Source organism: Piliocolobus tephrosceles, chromosome 10, assembly GCF_002776525.5.
Source record: "Piliocolobus tephrosceles isolate RC106 chromosome 10, ASM277652v3, whole genome shotgun sequence".
Classification (NCBI taxonomy): domain Eukaryota; kingdom Metazoa; phylum Chordata; class Mammalia; order Primates; family Cercopithecidae; genus Piliocolobus; species Piliocolobus tephrosceles.
Window position 1 is genome coordinate 102,481,154 of NC_045443.1, and position 20,283 is coordinate 102,501,436.

The 20,283-nt window shown below is 35.6% G+C and overlaps 1 protein-coding gene and 1 pseudogene across 3 annotated transcripts in view; one reads left to right on the forward strand and one right to left on the reverse strand.

Annotated features, from left to right (window-relative positions):
• SLC41A2 (solute carrier family 41 member 2) overlaps positions 1-20,283 on the reverse strand; it is a 143,654-nt gene that overhangs the window by 34,252 nt on the left and 89,119 nt on the right. For both annotated transcript variants that reach the window (XM_023192081.2, XM_023192145.2), the window contains exons 9-10: positions 6,597-6,728; positions 4,868-5,016 (exon numbers count right to left, since the gene is read on the reverse strand). In XM_023192081.2, coding sequence (XP_023047849.1) covers positions 4,868-5,016; positions 6,597-6,728 — 281 coding nt within the window. The remainder of the gene's footprint in view (positions 1-4,867; positions 5,017-6,596; positions 6,729-20,283) is intronic.
• On the forward strand, positions 18,261-18,741 carry LOC111526482 (annotated as a pseudogene). The gene has a single exon (XR_002726386.1). The product of XR_002726386.1 is annotated as a 40S ribosomal protein S12 pseudogene (transcript).

Genomic DNA, 20,283 nt, shown 5'->3' on the forward strand with positions numbered 1-20,283 from the left:
GGATTTCTAACACAAAGGGGAACAACTAATAGAAGCCTTAAATTAAACAGTGAAACAAACCAAGATGTACTGCTGTTCCTTCTTTACTCAAGAGATTGTCAGTATGCTTATTTAATTGAGAGTTTTCTTTGTACCTCCTCAGGTTTATTATGCTGTCAAAGGACTAGTCTTTGAAGAATACTGTAGGGCATAAGGCATATAAACAGAAAACCCTGAAAATGACAGTAAGATTCCCTTTGTTACATCTTAAAAGGAAGGCTAACAATGCCCATCCTAACTTGGAATCCTATATTATGCTTTTGAGTTCATAAGTTAACAGGCTTTGAGCAGTCAATGGAGCATCCAAATAAGTAGATGTGAAGACTGGGAAAATCGCTGCTTAGAGAGAAAGAACCCAAGAAACATGTCAAAATTTGTAAAGTATACTCTGCTTCTGTGAAATCAAAGCTGTGGGTTCAATGTGCTAGTTGGCATAAATAAAAAAATTATATTCTAAAACAAACAATAGTGCCTTAAGCACAGCTGGTAGTCTTATAAAAGCTGACTGATGGTATAAAAGGTATAATGGATCAAGATGGTTAGCTGGGTACCAACCCGTCCTTACTGTTGAAGAAAAATAAACTCAAAAAGCCATGTGATTGGAGGTATGTCAAATAGGAATGTCTCTTAGCACATTACTGTGGTCTTGACACGGTCTAGCTACTCTGATTGCTCTTGGGGACTGGGCAAGAACATGAATAGAGTATAACCCATCACATCTTGTGACTGTGGTCCAGTGGCCTAAACATCACATAACAAAATCACATTTGATAGCTTCCTTCTAATTGCAAGACACATAATAAATACCCCTAAACAATGTAATTTGTGACATATAAGTAGTTTTTCTTAAATTTAAAAAATAATTTCAAAAAATGGGAGCTAGTGTGTGCCAAGGGCAAAACAAGAAACTAACTCAGCCATTTCAATGCCAGAGAATTTCAAATTTAAGTTGACTTTTTACTTTTCATTTGAAGTAAGAAATACCCATTCAGCTACAAGACCAAAATTGAGAGATGATATACTCTGAAAAAAATCTTATACTAACATCTAAAATTTGAAAGTTTTATTTTAAAAAGTCCTTATTAAGGAAAACTTAAAACATATACAAAAGTAGAATAGTATAACTTAACCCCACTCTCAGGAACCATCACTGAGCTTCATCTATTATCAACTCATGATCAGTTTTACCCTTACACTTCTACTTCCCAAGAAATCAAGTTATTTCATCTCCAAACATCTCAGTAAAACCTTACAATTTTAACTGATCACTGTTGGAAGTTGTGGGATTGTGTTTCATTTTTTATTGCTTTTATTTTGGATATCTATGTCAGTGAAAGAGAGGAAACTGGTGTTAATTGAAGACAAGGAGAATAAAAATCTAGATTTTTTTAGTTCTTCTGTGATTTCTCATACTTAAATACAGTTATAAAATTTTCTCCTCCTTCCACTGAAGGAGATGAAGCTGGCAAGATATAGTCATTCAGTTTTAACAAACATTAATTGAGCACTAGGGACAGGGCTGGGTGCTGGAGATACAAAAATGAGCGAAACAAAGAACCTATCTCTAGAATGGGTGAGACAGACACAATAAATATTATAGATAACATCAATATAATATGGAAAATGCTAGGATAATAGTATTCACAGGGTACTTTGGGAAATAGAGAGTAAGGCAATTCAGAGAAAATCAGATATTCAAGAAAGGCTTCCAGGAAGAGATGATATCTGAGTAAATGCAAAAGTGCTGCAAATGATTGTTACTATGTCATTATAATAAGTGCAATATGAAGGTTCCTTCAAATAGATTTCCTTCATTTAGTGGGCTGGGGAATTAGCAGGGAGGCTCCCCAAAGAGTATTAGTCTGTTGAAGAGTATAAAACAACAGTAATTTATAAAAACAGCCACTATATCATGTCCTGTGGGGAATACCAAAGGGAAAGGCATGGTCTCAACCCTCAAGAAGGTAGGAATGTAGATGGGGAGAAATTCAGCATGCATTGGAAAACTGCACTATAGAATATCCAATCAAATTAGAGAGTTTAGGGATGAGAAGAGTGGCATGAACTGAAGTATTCGCATAAGAGCTTGGACCAAGGTTTTGAATATAAATTTAACCTAGATCAAAAAAGGAAGACAATCTAGTAAAGAATATTAAAAGGTAAGTTCTAAGTGGTCAAAGATTCTTTGTCTTTAAGGAGTTATTTCTTCATTCTGTTCATCTTTGGACTGACTGAAGCCAGGTGGGGAAGGTCAAGATCTTTTACCTAAACCTTAAAGAGGTGTGTGTGCATGTGCTTATGTGTATACTAGTGTCAGAACATGTAGATTTGATCTAAGAATTTACAACCTATTCTAAGCTATTCCATTAGAAAATGCACAATGTCAGGCTGCAAATGCAAAGATCTACTCTGGTGAATATCTGATTCTTGGGGGAAAAATGAAAAGCAAAGCCCATAAAAATTAAAGTTATAAAAGACACATAAGAAAATTCAATCAACAGTGTAGTTTCCAGTTGTCATTCTGAACCAATAACACACCACTTATAATACTATCTTTTTTTTTTTTTTTGAGATGGAGTCTCGCTCTGTCACCCAGGCTAAAGTGCAGTGGTGTGATCTCGGCTCACTGCAACCTCCGCTTCCCGGGTTCAAGGGATTCTCCTGCCTCAGCCTCCCAAGTAGCTGGGACTACAGGTGTGTGACACCACGCCTGGCTAATTTTTTATTTTTAGTAGAGACGGGGTTTCACCATCTTGGCCAGGCTGGTCTCGAACTCCTGACCTTGTGATCCACCCACCTCGGCCTCCCAAAGTGCTGGGATTACAGGCGTGAGCCACCACACCCAGCCTATAATACTATCTTTAATAACAACAACAATAGCATCATCTAACACTTACATGGCATCTACTATAAACACGCTTTATATAAGTAACTCATTTAATCTTCAAAGCAGCCTGTCTGGTAGATAGTACAACCTCTCCCATTTTACAGAGGGGGTAACTGAGACACAGAGAGACTAATAATTACTCTTTTCTCAATTCTAGTTATTCAACTTTCACTGGTGAGAATTTAGAACAGAGGTTTAAAAGGCATGTAGGTACACAGTGGATATATGTTGAAACTTTTTAATAAACTAGAAAAATTACTTATATCCTTCATTGACTTAAGTGAAATGCTGCATGATAGTATGTTGGCACAGAACCATAAACATAAATGTCAAATAATCCATGAGGCTAAGAGGTAGAGTTGCAAATAGGAATATGCTCCAGCAATGGCTTGTTTATCAGCAAATCAAACACTAGTTTCTGAATATTTCCCCTGGGATTGAAGAATGCATCTTTTTCACAATAGTTACACAGAGAACAGCATCAAACATATATGACAATAAATGACCATATAATATACAGCAATAAAAGTAGCCATTTGCTATAAGTTTTGTCCCTACTGAACAGTAGAAAAATATTACTCCCCAGGTAGAGGTACTTGCTTTTTCTTTCAAACTCTGAAAGCACTTCGTTTAGAGCTAAACTCAGTACTTACATTATAGTACATTATAATTCTTTGTTCATGTAGTGGCCTTCCCTCTAGACTATGAGACCTGAGTACGGAGTCTGAACTTATTCCTCCCGGGATTTAAAAGCCATCCCTCTATCTAGTAGCATGAAAGTTTACTGGATGAATAAATTAATTAATTATTCGATAGGTGACTGTCAGTAAAATCTAAGGCACTATGAAGCATAACAGACAAGTTAACAATGTCAAGTTGTAAGGGTTTTGTTATTTTAAGAATAGATTCTAATTTCCCTTGTATTTAAGGCCTTTTCTACACCAGCCTTAATCAACCTTCTTAACTTTATCTTGTCTGTTAGATCCTAGATATGAATTATTTTACCTTGTATAAGCCCTGTGCTTTCTCACCTCTGTGTTTTAACTCAGTAATCTCCAAAAAGTTTTAGATTATGCAGCTCTCTCAGTATAAAATATTTGGTATACTTATTTAACATTGTGCTAAAATATATTTATTACTAAGCAAACACAAAAATAGAAGAAAAAAGATACTTTAAACAAATGAAGTTTTAATCTTTTCTTCCTCCACATGATGCATTGCTCTGTGTGTATCCCACTTTGAAAATCGCTGATTTATATCAAAAGAACAAATCTCATAGCATTTTGTGAGAATTGAATGAATCAATACATATAAAGCACTTATAATGCTTCTGAGTATATAGGAAACCCTATAAATGCCAACTAATTTCATTATCATCATTTTCATCAATGTAGTTTCTTTTGAGTGGAATAATGTCTACATACCTACCTTCTAGCCCCATTCCTACATGCTAAACTCCTTGAAAGTCAAATGATAAATGTTATCTCTTCAAAGAACTATTTGAATCCATCTCTTAAGGGATTAGGACTTACCTCACTGAAGAAGGTACCAAATCTACAAAGTTTAGCAAGAAGCCATGCCCAGGAAGCCAAAATAAAACTAGAACCATTGGTAAAAATTAAAGATGGGTTTATGGAAAATGATGCAAATGCAAAGAGATATGATTATTAGCCCCATGGGAAAGAAAATACAAGAAAAGTAAATGTAAGTCATAGTGAAATTAACTGACTCTATAATAAACAATGTTTACACGGGCCTAATAATATAAATATTGATGACTAACAAAAAATTGTTTATTGGTTTTAAGAAGATCAAATCAATATGAAGATATTCAGTTGATTTTTGAGACGGTAAAATATGTCATGTGTTTTTAGATTCCCATAGTTGTACTTTTACAGCAGTCTCAGCATAAAAGAGGTTTCAAGAAGTTTTAACTCTTACCTGTAGCACAGCAGCAAATAAATACACTACTATGAAGATTATAGTTAAAGAAGTATGACCACTTTTCATCAAATGAATAGTGTAGAGGAAAATTAAATGTCCAGGAATCACTAAAAGCAGCAGAACTTGAGCAGACTTATTATTTACTCCTGTAATATAAAATGTAAAAGTAATTAAAACGAAATTATATTTTGGTTAATAATAGGTCATAGTTATTAAAATTTGAGGATTACTTTCTAGTTACTATACTTCATACTATCACATGAAATTTGATTGCCAAAAATAAATTTCAAGTAGTTACAATTCATTTCATTCTCTGAAATTTCCACTATATATGTTAATTAAATGAAAGGTGGTTGATAAAAATTTGCTATGAAGAACATCAGTCACACTTTAATATCTATCATAAAAACAGAGGGAAAACAAAAGAGAAAATATAAAGTTCTTAAAGTACAAGAATGTTTTAGTTTTACTAATTTCTTTAGACTTCTATCACTGGTATTAAAAGGGTAGCCATTTCTGATCTTCATTCATAGGTCAATAATCGCCAGGCACTGTGGCTCACACCTGTAATCCCAGAGCTTTAGAAGGCCAAGGTGGGAGGATTGCTTGAGGCCAGGAGTTCAACACCAGCCTGGGCAACATAGTGAGACCTCATCTCTACAAAAAATCAAAAAATAAAAAATTGGCCGGGCGCGGTGGCTCAAGCCTGTAATCCCAGCACTTTGGGAGGCTGAGACGGGTGGATTACGAGGTCAAGAGATCGAGACCATCCTGGCTAACACGGTGAAACCCCGTCTCTACTAAAAAATACAAAAAACTAGCTGGGCGAGGTGGCGGGCACCTATAGTCCCAGCTACTCAGGAGGCTGAGGCAGGAGAATGGCGTAAACCCGGGAGGCGGAGCTTGCAGTGAGCTGAGATCCGGCCACTGCACTCCAGCCTGGGCGACAGAGCGAGACTCCGTCTCAAAAAAAAAAAAACAATAAATAAATAAAAAATAAAATAAAATAAAAAATAAAAAAATAATAAAAAATTAGCCAAGCAAGGTGGCTCGTGCCTGTAGTCCCAGCTACTCAAAAGGCTGAGGTGGGAGGATCACCTGAGCCAGGAGTTTGAGGTGCAGTGAGCTGTGATGGTACCGCTACTCTCCAGCCTGGGCAATAGAGCAAAGCCCTGTCTCAACAATAACAAATTTTTTTTTAAAACAAAAGTCAATAATCACACTTACTTTCATCGGGGAAAAAAATGATAAGAATTGTGAGGTTTAAAATTATGGTCTTAGTTTTTTGGTAATCATGTGCCTTTGTTTTTTCATAGTCACATAAATAATGCATCGTCCTTGAAACCGAGGTTATCCCTTCTCATCTGGTTTGTTTGAGATCAAATGCCTACATTTAGAAAGGCCAAAATAATAATACAGATAAAATAGTACATCTGCCTCCCAAAATCACCTGGCAATGATTCTTTTGTCTTTCACAAAATAAGGTTGCTCTTTCACAACTAATAAGCAAGATACCTCAGAAACAGGCATCAAAGAAACATTATACAAAGATCCTCAGCAACTGTAGAATTGATACACATGCCTTTTCATTCACTGGGATTAGCTCTCAGAAATAGGAAAGTTGAGCAACTCTCACAAAACACATATTCAATAAATGTTGCCTGCCTATAATCTTAGAGAGCAATAGGCCTTGATCTAAAATATGCAAAAATCCATAAGCACATACCTGGACCAAAGAAAGTTCTAAATGGGTAGTAACAACCTTTGGGTTCATCAGGCAATTCTCCTGGAATGCTATGTAAATGGAGGTAGGTAGAAATCCTGCTAGCCTGAATGGCCACCAAATTACCACCAATACCTGAAACACAAGGAAAAACAAAGTAGCAATCCTCATATTTTAAACAACTTGCATAAATTCAACCAAAAGCAACCCTCTTCATGTAACATTATGGGCCAACAAAACAAAATAAAGAGTTCTTCTGAAATGTTGATTTATTTAATGTTTAAGTAGACATTCCAAAGGCATAAAGTGACTGTTAGATAAGATTAATTCATTGTGTTTTCAAACTTGACTGTATGGTATGAAAGCAGACCAGAGCAGGTAATTTTTAAAAATCATTATCAAAACCAAGATATAAAATTAGGTACCAAGATTCTTCACATTTATCACCTTAATGACAGGGAAGATAAGCTAGACTTGCTCAAATAGATAAGGCTAGAAACTTTTCTTGTCAGTTTACTAAAGAAATTGGTACAGAGCCACTGGAAAAAATACTTATTACCCTCTCATATAATCTGAAGCAGAAGAGTTGATGCCAGGATGTGAAATGAATTCCAAAGAGTGGTAAGCCCCTCCAAGGTAAGACAGGATACTCAAATGGTTTCTCCTTTTGCAGAGTATGGGAGAAAGAAGTTAAGCCGTAAAAGTGACTAAGAAGAAAACTGAAAAATTCAAATTCTTAACTGCTGAGGGTAGGACTGCCTAAGATTGAGGAAAGAGCAAGAGAATCTCAAACCCCATCCCATGCCTTTCACTAAGAAACATCAGCAACTGACTGTTGGAAGAAGAGGAAGAGCACAGATAGTTAAACCTTCTAGGCTGCAGGCATATAGCCCTCCAAGCTTCACACTAAGCACAGGGTAGCCAGAGCATGCCTGAAAGTTGAGGTTAGTGGTGTTCTGAAGGTAATGATAATAACCACAAAAAACAAACCCAGTTCAAGTGCTGACTAGATTGACTCAATCCTCCATCCTAATGATGTAGCAGAAGAAAAGAACTCCTATTCCTAGGCAAAAATAATATTTATCTCAATCTCCAATGGTCTTGTATATATAATGTCCAGCATTCAATTAAAAAATTAAAAGACAGGAAAAAACAATAAAGAATATAAACCATTGGAGGAATTAAGAAGTCATCAGAGTCAGACCCAGAGATGAATCAGGTGTTGAAACCATCCAACAAGAAATTTAAAATAATTATAATTAATACATTAAAGGATCTAGTGGAAAAGGTACACAAATATATTAAAAGACAGAGACATAAATTAAAAGTAAAAATATGGAAAAAGATATATCATGCAAACACTAAGAAAAAGAAAGTGAGAGTGACTATATCAATATCAGGGAAAAAAAAGGCATTCTAACAGGGAATATTACCAAGGATGAAGATGAACATTGAATAAAGTTTAAGAAGGTCAAGATGGCCAGTAGTAGTGGCTCCTGCCTGTAATCCCAGCACTTTGGGGGGCCGAGGTGGGCGGATCACGAGGTCAGGAGATCAAGACCATCCTGGCCAACATGGTGAAACCCTATGTCTACTAAAAAACAGAAAAATTAGCTGGCTGTGGTGGTGCGTGCCAGTAATCCCAGCTACCCTGGAGGCTGAGGCAGGTGAATCGCTTGAACCCCAGAGTTGGAGGTTGCAGTGAGCTGAGATCGCACCACTGCACTCCAGCCTGGCGACAGAGTAAGGCTCTGTCTCAAAAAAAAAAAAAAAAAAAAAAAAAGTCTTCAAAATACATCAAGCAAAAACTGATAAATCTGAGAGGAAAAATAGACAGGTCTGTTTTTACACACAGATTTTACCACTGTATCTCATTCACTGAGTACACATATAGTAAGTCGTCACTTAACATCATTGATAGATTCTTGGAAACAGACTATAAGCGAAATGACGTACAGCAACTCCTAGAATAGCATCATTCAATGTCATTATATTATAACACTGATGAGAAAAAAGTTGGTTTTGTTATGTATTGTTTCACCTAAAGTCACAGTTTTAAGAACCTATTAACGATGTTAAGTGAGGACTTACTATATTTTAAAAATCAACAATGATATAGAAGACTTTAATAATACTATCAGTCAGTTTAATCTAAATTACATTTATAGAACATACTACCCAAAACAGCAGCATACATTTCACATATGCACTCATGGAACATTAATGAAGACAGACCATATTGCAGGCGATAAGACAAGTCTCAATAAATTAGAAATGATTGGAACAAGCAATGTATGCTCTCTTTCCATAACAGAAAAGTAAGATATCTGAGGATTCCCCCAAATATCTGGAAAGTAAACAGTACATTTCTAAAAAACCCATAGTTCAAAGAAGAAAACACAAGGAAATTTCGAAAGTATTTTGAATTTACTACAAATGAAAACATAAAATATTGAGATATGTGAGAGGCACATAAAGCAGTACTTAGCAATCCATAGCATTACTTATATTAGGAAAGAAGAAAGCTTTCATATCAATGATCTAAGGCTCACATCTTAAGAACCAAGAAAAATAAACCACAAGAAAGCATAAGGAAGGAATAAAATAAGAACAGAAATCAATGAAATAGAAAATAAAAACAGCAGAGAAAAATAAATGAAACAAAAAGCTGGTTCTTCGAATAGATAAAAAAGAGATAGAAGACACAAATTCCAATATCAAGAATGAAAGAGACATCATCACTACAGACAGTGCGTGCATTAAAAAGATAATATAGGAATATCATAAACTTTGAAAATACTAAACCAATTAGCAAATCAAATCCAGCAAAACATAAAATGTGTATCATAATCAAATTTGATTTATCCTAGGAATGCAAGACTGATTTAGTAGTTGGAAAGAAACTAAAGCAACTCAGCACATTAACAAATGAATGCAGGAAAAAAATAATGTAATTGGATGAATAAATGAAGAATAATTTATAAAATTTTATATTTATCATTAACAACCCTTAGCAAACGAGGAATCAAGTAGGACTTCTTTAACTTGATAACCACACACCCACACACACACGAAATCTGAGATATGACAAAGGAGGAACTGCAAATCAATAAATAGTGCTATAGACTTGTAATAAGTAGTGCTAAGATAATTATGGAATATGCCAAAAACCTATGCAATTTGATCTCCACTCTCATATCATGCACAAAAATAAATTCCACATTAATTAAACACATCATGCAAAAGAAAAACATATTAAGTTTTACAAGATGATACAGAATGGATCAAAAAGGATTTTTTAACAAAACAGATAAATTATACACCATAAAGGAAAAAGTTGACAAATCTGACTACCGTGTAATTAAAACCTTCTGTTCATCAAAAGACACCATAGAGAAAGTGGAAAGACAAGCCACAGAGTGGAAGAATTTTTTTTCAACACATATAATTGTCAAAGGACTACTATCCAGAATATATAAAGAACTCCTCCATGTAAAGAGAATCAGTAATTGCAGAAATGCGAATAAAAGCATAATAAATATCATTTCACACTCATCAGATTGGTAAAAACTTTTAGCCTAAAAACACCAACTATTTATAATGACGTGGAGCAATGACAACTCTTACACAAAGCTAGCAAGAATGTCAACCGTTACAATCCCTTTTGAAAACATTTTGGCATGGTGTAATACAGTTGTTGAGGCCAAGTGCAGTGGCTCACACCTGTAATCTCAGCCCTCTGGGAAGCCGGGGCAGGAGGATCACTTGAGCCTTGGAGTTTGAAACCAGCCTGGGCAATATAGTGAAACTTTGTCTCTACTAAAAATAAAAAAAATTAGCTGGGTGTGGTGGTGCACACCTGTAGTTGCAGCTACTCAGAAGGCTGAGGCAGAAGGATGGCTTGAGCCCAAGAGATTAAGGCTGCAGTAAGCCATGGTCATGCCACTGCACTCCAGTCTGGGTGACAGAATAAGGCCCTGTCTTAAGTAAGTAAGTAAGTAAGTAAGTAAGTAAATAAATAAATAAATAAATAAATAAATAAATAAAGTTGTTGATAGCCATATCCTACAATCTAGCAATTCCACTCTTAGACAAATACTCAAAGAAATGCCTACATAGGTACAACAGTTGGAAGAATGAGCTCTGAAAGAAGTATGAAATCAAGAGAACTTGACATCTGAAATTTATGAAGGATTCCATTTAAATCACACCAAAGACACTGGCGAAGGAGATTTCTGAACAAGAAGAATTAGAGAACAATTGCAACAGGATGTCTGAACCAGGTGCTAAAAGTTGAAAGCTTTGATGATATCAGAGAGAATCAGAAGGCAGCAATCCTCTGGCCAGGTCTATTACCCACTGTTGATCCAAGTTACCTGGAAGCAAAATAGATTTCCCTTCAAAAAAAAAAGTGTGATGAAACTACCTTGTTTTTGTTTTGTTTTTATAATAGGATTATCTGACTTGTGCTAGATTATTAATTCTTTGCTTAATAATTTAGGATGTAATATTTAGGATCCAGTTTCTTACTAAGAAAAAACCGAGCTCTAGCAGCCTCCAAATCTAAGCAGTTTAATCTTGGGTATCCATAAGCATTATACTCAGAAACAAAGATTGAGTAATTTTGTTCAAAGATATGTAGGTCAATATTACCTATATTTCACCTATATATTGCCTGATACCTAGTGAAGTTTTGGCATTCACTGAATTCTAATAGTGTTAATTTGTTATTGTGGAATAAGAATTTCGTATTTTTTAATTGCAGAAAAAAATGTAAGTACAGAAACAGGAAAAGCATGAGCTTCCCCCCTTCTAAGCTGAGAGGCTGATCACTTTTTGTGCCAATGACCAAAAATGAAGCAATTTAAACATTATAGTTTTAAGGCTGAAATTATAATGTCTTGATCTTAAACTAAATGTAGCTTCATGATTTCCTCATCACATCTCATTTAGTAAATAAAAAATTCATTAAAGCAAAGCTTAAGATAATTTAAAATGCAGTTCATCATAAACATTTTAAAATATGTATCCCAGGGAGTTCTGAAAAAATTTATAAGGGAAAATAAATTTCTTTAAAAATGTGTTTAAAAGTCACATGGACCAGACAGAATAATAAGGAACATAAATGCAGAGCTGTGTTCTCTGTAACATTCTGACTGTGGCTCAAACTATGTGGGTTTGAAAATCGCCTCAGTCACTTGCTATGACATCACTGATATTTAACTTCTTGGAGCTTCCATTTTCTGATCTGAAAATAAGGATAATTTAATATCCACCTAATAAGGATGCTGAGAGAATTAAATAAAATAATGCATACATGAAAGATGTTTAGCACAGTCTCTGGACATGGTAAAGGCTTAAAAATGTTAAATATTATTATCAATAATAATAAATTTATGTAAATAATGTGATTCTGACTTGGCGTTTTCTTAACTGTAGGTCCTGACATTTTCTGGAAAATTCATCGGTCAGACGATGTCCAGAAACTGTATTGCTTTTCAATTCACAGACTACTTTGTTTTAAAATATATATATGAAAAAGAATAAATCATTTAGTGCCCATTCTATTTATTTATTTATTTTTAGAGACAGGGTCTTGTTCTGTCTCACAGGCTGGAGTGCAGTTGCGCCATTATGGCTCACTGCAACGTCGTACTCCTGAGCTCAAGCAATCCTCCTGCCTTGGCCCCCTACATAGCTGGGACTACAGGTATGCATCACCACGCCCAGCTAATTAAAAAAAAAATTTTTTTTTAGAGATGGGGTGTCACTATGTTGCCCAGGCTAGTCTTGAACTCCTGGGCTCAAGCGATCCTCCTGCCTAGGCCTCCCAAAGCACTGGGATTCAGGCATGAGCCACCAAGCTTGGCTAGCACCCATATTTTAAATAATCAATTAAACAGCCTTCTGTTTACTCAATAAATTTTCCACTAGAAGTTAGAGGTGACTATCTTTTTAAAGTCTGGATTTTTCTACATCTGAACTCACGTTCTAAAGAAAAGAATAGAGGCTGGTCCAATGGTAGTGGGTTATCAGAACTTATTCACAGTAGTGTTGCTACAGTTGGTATATGACTATCAACTGCTAAACTCACTGACGTTAAAAAATAAACAAACAAACAACTAGACAGAACATTGAATAATTAGCATGTATTGGTACTCATCTGATAATAGCATATAAACAAGACCAATAGTTTATACCTCTAAGTGAGGGTAAATGAAAATGTCTCAGAAATTGAAAGCGGCAAGAATATTTAACTATATAATGCAAGCATTTTCACAAAAAGTTACTGGGTAAACCAATAAGGTGTAAATTAGCAAAAACAGCTTTGCAATCTTTCTCTTTATAGTCACTTACAAGGAAAAGAATCTAATATCAAAAACTATACTTAATGTAAAGCAGAAGATTACATTCAGATACGTTTTTCAATGATGGATATTTTCCATAGGAATGCATAAATTGCATTCCTCTTCAGTTACTCTGGGGATTCTCTTGGGGGTAATATTCTATGTGGTATTTTATTGGATATGGAATGCTTCAATGCAAACACAGACAGCATCTGCTATTAAGCCAAAGTATATCTGTTCTACAACTGCAACTTCCCTTGAATTGAGTTTGAAACGAAAAGCTACTAATGATTAATCATAGCTCTCTTCTAAAACCCACAAATTTGTTGGTAAAACTTTATAAAACTACTTTTATAATTTATTTGTTGCCATGTAACAGACAAAGATAATGATAATAAATATAAATAAAGTCTTATAAACAGCTTATCACCTTATCACCATTGTAGTCCAGGAAACACAGACATAACTGATGTTATAATTGTACCAAACTAAAAAGAAAATGAGAGACTTCAGAAAGACACTGATATCATTTTTCCAGATAAGGTGAATAAAATTTTTAAGTAAACAACATAATTATTGAAGGGGCTAATTAAAGTTTTAGCCTCTCATGGTTTCATCATGATCATTGGTTATATTTTTAAACTATAACAAAATTATTACCTTAGAACAGTTTTCTTTAATGTCAAAAAATACTTTCTTGCTATAATGACATACACTATGTTTCTACTAAAAGCTAGTCTGTCAACATTTCTTTTAAATTATTTAAAGTCTTCAGGGACTAATTGTGTTATTAAAGCCAGTGGAGAGCATCTAAAGATAGTCTCACATAAATTAAAAGCATTAGTAAAAACAACTTGTCAATACACTAATTAATATGTGAGATTCCTCAGTATCCACAAGACCGAATTTTAAGTGTCTGATGCTTGAATAAGCTCAGTTGATGAAATAAAGTTTGAAAGTAGGAAGAAATTATCAGTAGGTTCATCTAGGGACTGTTTTAAAATCCAAATTTTTGTTTTGTTAAATTTAGAAATATATGTTTCCAGTAAATGTTTAGCACTAACGTCATGGAATATATTTCAAATTCTGTCAAGAATTCCTTTGCACATTCCGAAGGGAACCCAAAGCAAAAGTTCATTTTCTTAAGAAATAAATCTTTATAATCAACAGTATAGTAAGTCTGGCCCCTTCCTACATCCCTACCTATTTTTGCCATCTCTATGTACCTCTGCATTTTCACCTGTTCTCCTCTCAAAACTTACCAGAACTCACATGCAGAAATTACTCTTTTAGTTTCAAGAAATGCAAAAAGATGGAGGAGAAATAGCTTCCATTTTTTAAATATTTTTAAAAAGAAATACATTTGAACACCCGTTTAGTGAAGACCTTTTTATTTAAACAAGGGTAGGCGTATTCACCTCCCTAGTCCCTAATGCATTACCTTTACCATTTCCCTCCCAACACACTTGTAGACAAGGTGGTAAATGGCTGACGAACTCTCTAAATTTTCTACTTCCTTTACCATAGATCATGCATTCTTTTTTAAATAAATTATGTATGTACGTATGTATTTAGAGAGGGTCCTGCTCTGTTGCCTAGGCTGGAATGCAGTGGTGCAATCACAGCTCACTGCAGCCTTGATCTCCTGAATTCAAGTGATCCTCCTGCCTCAGCCTCCCGAGTAGCAGGGACTATGGGTGTGTGCCACCATGTCTGGCTGATTTTTCTTTTCTTTTTCTATTATTATTATTATTTTTTTTTTTTAGTAGAAATGAGGTCTCACTATATTGCCTTGGCTGGTCTCAAACTCCTGAGCTCACACAATCCCACCTCCTTGGCCTCCCAAAGTGCTGGGGTTACAGAAGTGAGCCAACGTGCTCAGCTTAGATTATACATTCTTAACAGAGGTGAAAACTGGTTCTTGGGGGGAGAAAAAAAATCACTCATTTTATTTATAAAGCCCATTTACACATACAGTACATAAATGGATAAAAAGTAGATGTGCAATATGAAAATTTCATGGGTAGGTACATTTAGAAAAAAAAAAAAATGATTCAAACGGCTCCTTCAGAAGGTGATGATGAAAATAAAAGACGGAAAAACACTGCCTTAGATCAGCAATTCCCAACCAGTGTGCCTCAGATGGGTTACAGCTGCGTCAAGATACTATCCTCAGCTCTTGGCATATCAGGTACCTCTGGTTACAAATGGCTGCCTTCTTCACCCTAGGGTGCCATCCAAATATAATTTTTATGTGTGCTATGACATGAGAAAGATTAGAAAACACTGTCCTAGAGAAATGAATCTCTCTACTTTCTTGGGACAACTGAGGCTGTCAGTTGTAAGGTCCTTGTTCATCTCAGTCTCTATCTCCTCACCCATATCTGTGTATTTCCACCTGTCTTTCTTCAGGACTCCTTTTCTTACCACATTGAAATAAGGGGTTATCCTTTCTTTCCAAGGCTACTGTGTGGTCCATCACTTCATGGGCTTTGCTCCCTCATTATTCACCATCTTTCATGCATCCTTGATCTTTTCCTTCTCTATTACTCCTTTGCCTCCTTGCCAACAAACGTACCCACATGTCTCTTCTCTTGGAAAAAGTTCCTCATCTGGACTTCCAAGTGTTATTCTAATTCTTTTCTTTTCACTGTCAATCATTTAATATGAAGTCTAAAAGTGCTAATTCTAAGATGTTTATTGTTTTATACTATGTAATAAATGCAAAAATAACATTTATAAACATATGTAAGTTATAAAGACTTATACGACAAAAAAAACACCCATGTACCCACCACCCAGTTTAAGAAAAGAAATGCATTATCTTTAGATTTGAAGTGCCCTCTGTACTCTTCCCTAATCTCATATCCTTCCTTCCCTATCAGAGTGACTATATTTGTGTTTTTTATTCTCTTGCTTTTCTCTGTGTTATTACCACACACATGTATATTCCTAAATACTATATAATTTGGTTTTACATACCCTTGAACTTTATATAAATGGAACAATTTATCATATAAGTTTCTGAGATTCATCCTTGCTCTTCTGGGTCATGTAAATTATACATTTTTATTGTTAATAACATTCTATTGTAAGACTGTACTTTCATTTATCTAGTCTGCTACTCAACAAAACTGAACTCTCAAATGACTTCCTGATCACTGAATAAACAGTCCCTCTTGATTCCTTCTTGGCTACAATAACATAGCTTTCATCCTCCTTCTAACCAATGCATCTCTAATTCAGAAGTTATTTCAAGAGCAGATAAAAATAGAGAGGATAAGGGAGAGGAAGTATGCGATTGGGGATGTCTTGTTTGGGACACTGGGTAGCTAACACCACTAACTGACACAGAAAAACACCAAAGGGCAGGTTTGAGGGGAAGAGGATAAGTTCAGTCAGAAGTTTCATATGTTCCATGTAGAAATATCCAATTTAAAGTATGGATCTAGAAAGGAACAGATGTGTCAAGACTAGGGATAAAGCCATGAAAATGAAGCCACATGACAAGGACAAGTTGTTCTCAAACTTTTGCATGTATCAAAATCAATTGATGAGTTCTACCTCAGAGCTGCTGATTCAGGCTTAAGAATTTGCATTTCTAATGAGATCCCAGGTGATATTGCTGGTCTGGGGACCACACTTCAAAAATCTCTGGATGAGACAATATTGCCCATAAAGAAGGTTAAACACTAAGAATAGGAGCTCAAGAGCAGGGACTTGAAGAATACAAAGAGGCAGGTAGAAAGAAGGAACCAGTGAAGGAAAATGAAAAAGAATTTTCAGAGAAGGGATGAGAATGGTAGAATTGCAAAAAGGGTATAGTAAATAGTATTAAACAACTGAATAGAATGAAGACTCAAAATAAGTCATTGGATAAAGTAATTAGGAAGTCACTGGAGAGCTTAGTAAAAGCAGTTTTGTACAGTGAGAAGGAAGAAAAAATACTATAATGAGTTGAAAAAATACAGACTATACTTGGGAAAGTTTGACTGTAGAGAGTAGGAGAGAGAACAGAGAAGCTTGAGAAGGCAGAGCACTATGGGAAAGGTGACTTGGGATAAAAGACTTGTGCACGTTTGTAAGCTAAAGGGAAAAGATGTAAGAGAGGAAGACACGGGAGATACCAGAAAAGTTAAAATAATTGATGGAGTAAGGCTCCTGTTGGAGTTGTAATGGAATAGTATCCAGGACACAGGTGAACTAGTTGGTCCTGGGCAAAAGAATCAGCTCTTCTGAGATAGGGGTGAAAGAAGTTAAAAATAGACATTGTTAGAGATAAGAATAGAGGTGAAGGGAAGGGAGAGAGAAGCATGCTGGGAGAGACATGCCTAAAGCCTCTATTTTCTCTGTAAGCCTGCCCTACAACAAACATTAAAGGAATTTCTTCAGACAGAAGGAAAATAACACCAGATAAAAACCTGCATCTACACAAAGGAAAGCGCGCTGGAAATATAACTTTATATGAGAAAATATAAAAGATATATTTTTTCATTTTTAGTCTCTTTAAAAATAACTGAAGCAAAAAATAATAACAATATATTATAGGATTTACTACAAAGTAAAATGTATTTCAAAAAAGAGCACATAGGCCGGGTGCAGTGGCTCAAGCCTGTAATCCCAGCACTTTGGGAAGCGAAGATGGGCGGATCACGAGGTCAGGAGATCGAGACCATCCTGGCCAAAACGGGGTCTCTACTAAAAAAATACAAAACCTAGCCGGGCGAGGTGGCGGGCGCCTGTAGTCCCAGCTACTCAGGAGGCTGAGGCAGGAGAATGGCATGAATCCAGAAGGCGGAGCTTGCAGTGAGCTGAGATCCGGCCACTGCACTCCAGCCTGGGTGACAGAGCAAGACTCCGTCTCAAAAAAAAAAAAAAAAAAAGCACATAAGAAAGAGGAGTGGTAATTCAAGTATAGTGACATAAGCTTCTTAACCTATATGTAAAGTGGTTCATTATTGTTTGAAAGTAGACTGTGATAAAAAAAAAAAAGATACAAGCCCTAGATCAATGGTTCTCAAAGTGTGGTCTAGGGGGTCTGAAGAAGGCTAAATGTAGAAATCCCAACACCTAGCTAACAGAAGTATCAGAAAGAGAGACTTACGTATATGTTAGCATGATAAAGGCTTTAAGAAATCCTGTAGTAAACAAGTTTGTTTAACTTAATGTTTACCAAATTTGATTGACCACAGAACTCACTTTTCAAGTTATACTTATTAACGTCTCACAGAACTGGTGTTTACCAAGAAATATATTTCGGAAAATGCCACTAGTTCTGAAAGACATTAATAAATATTAAGCTCTTTCCCTGCCTCCACGGAGTCGCGCGGAGGCGGAGGCTTGGGTGCGTTCAAGATTCCGCTTCACCCGTAACCCACCGCCATGGCCGAGGAAGGCACTGCTGCTGGAGGTGTAATGGACGTTAATACTGCTTTACAAGAGGTGCTGAAGACCGCCCTCATCCACGATGGCCTAGCACGTGGAATTCGCGAAGCTGCCAAAGCCTTAGACAAGCCCCAAGCCCATCTTTGTGTGCTTGCACCCAACTGTGATGAGCCTATGTATGTCAAGTTGGTGGAGGCCCTTTGTGCTGAACACTAGATCAACCTAATTAAGGTTGATGACAACAAGAAACTAGGAGAACGGGTAGGCCTCTGTAAAATTGACAGAGAGGGGAAACCCCGTAAAGTGGTTGGTTGCAGTTGTGTAGTAGTTAAGGACTATGGAAAGGAGTCTCAGGCCAAGGATGTTATCGAAGAGTACTTCAAATGCAAGAAATGAATAAATAAAATCTTTGGCTCACAAATAAATAAATAAATAAATAAATAAATATTAAAAGATAGTCTAGTCACAATATGAACACAGATATGCCTTACTTTAAATAATGTATGCATTCTTGTAGCTAATAAAACATAAATTAGTAGCTGCATATTTTGAGGAAAAAAATCATAGACTTTAGAATAGATCCAATCTGGGCTTCAATCATGACTGACCACTTACAAGGTAAGAGACCTTAGACAACTTACTGATTTTATTGTGAGGATTATATGACATACCATGTATAAAAGAAACCTGTGAGTTACCCGGTACTTAGTGGTAGGTACTCACTAAATAGCAGACAATGATGATGATAGTGATGAAGATAAACAAGGGTCCTCTAAATAGTACATTCCCCAACACATTTTAAATGAAATTCAATTCTCAAATGTTCTATCTTCTTTCAGGAACATAGAATAAACCATTTCTATTAATGCTTTTTAAAGAGTGGAATTTATAAGTTCATGGTGTACCACCATGCCCAGCTAATTTTTATATTTTTTGTGCAGACAGGCTTTGTTCATGTTGCCCAGGCTGGTTTCAAACTCATGAGCTCAAGCAATTCACCTGCCTTGGCCTCCCAAAGTGCTGATGGCCAACTAACAGGTTTACTTACTGAGAGGCTAAAAATACATTACTATGAATATTACGCAATGCCACGGCACAGACGTCCAAGGAGAGCATTTCAGTGAAGCTCTAGAATTGTTTCTTATGTAAGGTAAAACAACTGAAATATGCATTAAAGTCTTATAATAAAAGGGTTATTGTAATTTAAGTTAAATTTCTTACTGAAATGTTGTTTAATATAGCTCTAACAGTCATTATGAGTAATATTTATGCTAATGAACTCATCCATTAATATTCACAGAAGAGGATCTGAAGAGGTGGGAGGAAAGCAGTAGTTATTCCAGGCAGTGAAAATTAGATGAATCTTTGTGGGGACAATAAAAAAACCTAGCTAGAATAATAATGAAAAAAATTGTATGTGTCTTTGGGAAACAATGAGTCCAACCATGTACAGAGGGCCTTGAAAGCTAGGCAGAAAAATTCAAATTTTATTTGATAGGCAGGGATAAAAAAGCCACTGTTTATTACATGGGTCTTAGGACCCATGTAATAAAAACAATGTTTAAGAATGACTAGGCTATTAGTGACACTTAATTTGCATCAAACAGAGAGTGAGTCAGGAAGCCTACTTTATTACTTGAATGATGGCTATATTGAGACATCAGGCTACAAAGGTAAGACATGCTTGTTATATAAATAAATGAGTGAGCAAGTGAACTGTGGTAAAGGGCAAGTAGACAATGGCTTGGTCATTTTTCAGTCAAAGAGGATGAAGGACCAGGTTGAAATAGATGGTCCCACAATTTTATGTGTAGGCAATGGGGAGAATGGAGGCATGAAGAGAGATATTCTAAAGGGATATAAAAATTAAAATATTCATTAGAAATTTTAGATGTGAAATTAGATTTTGAAGAACTTGCCTTTATATGTCATATATATATTTTACATATATACATATA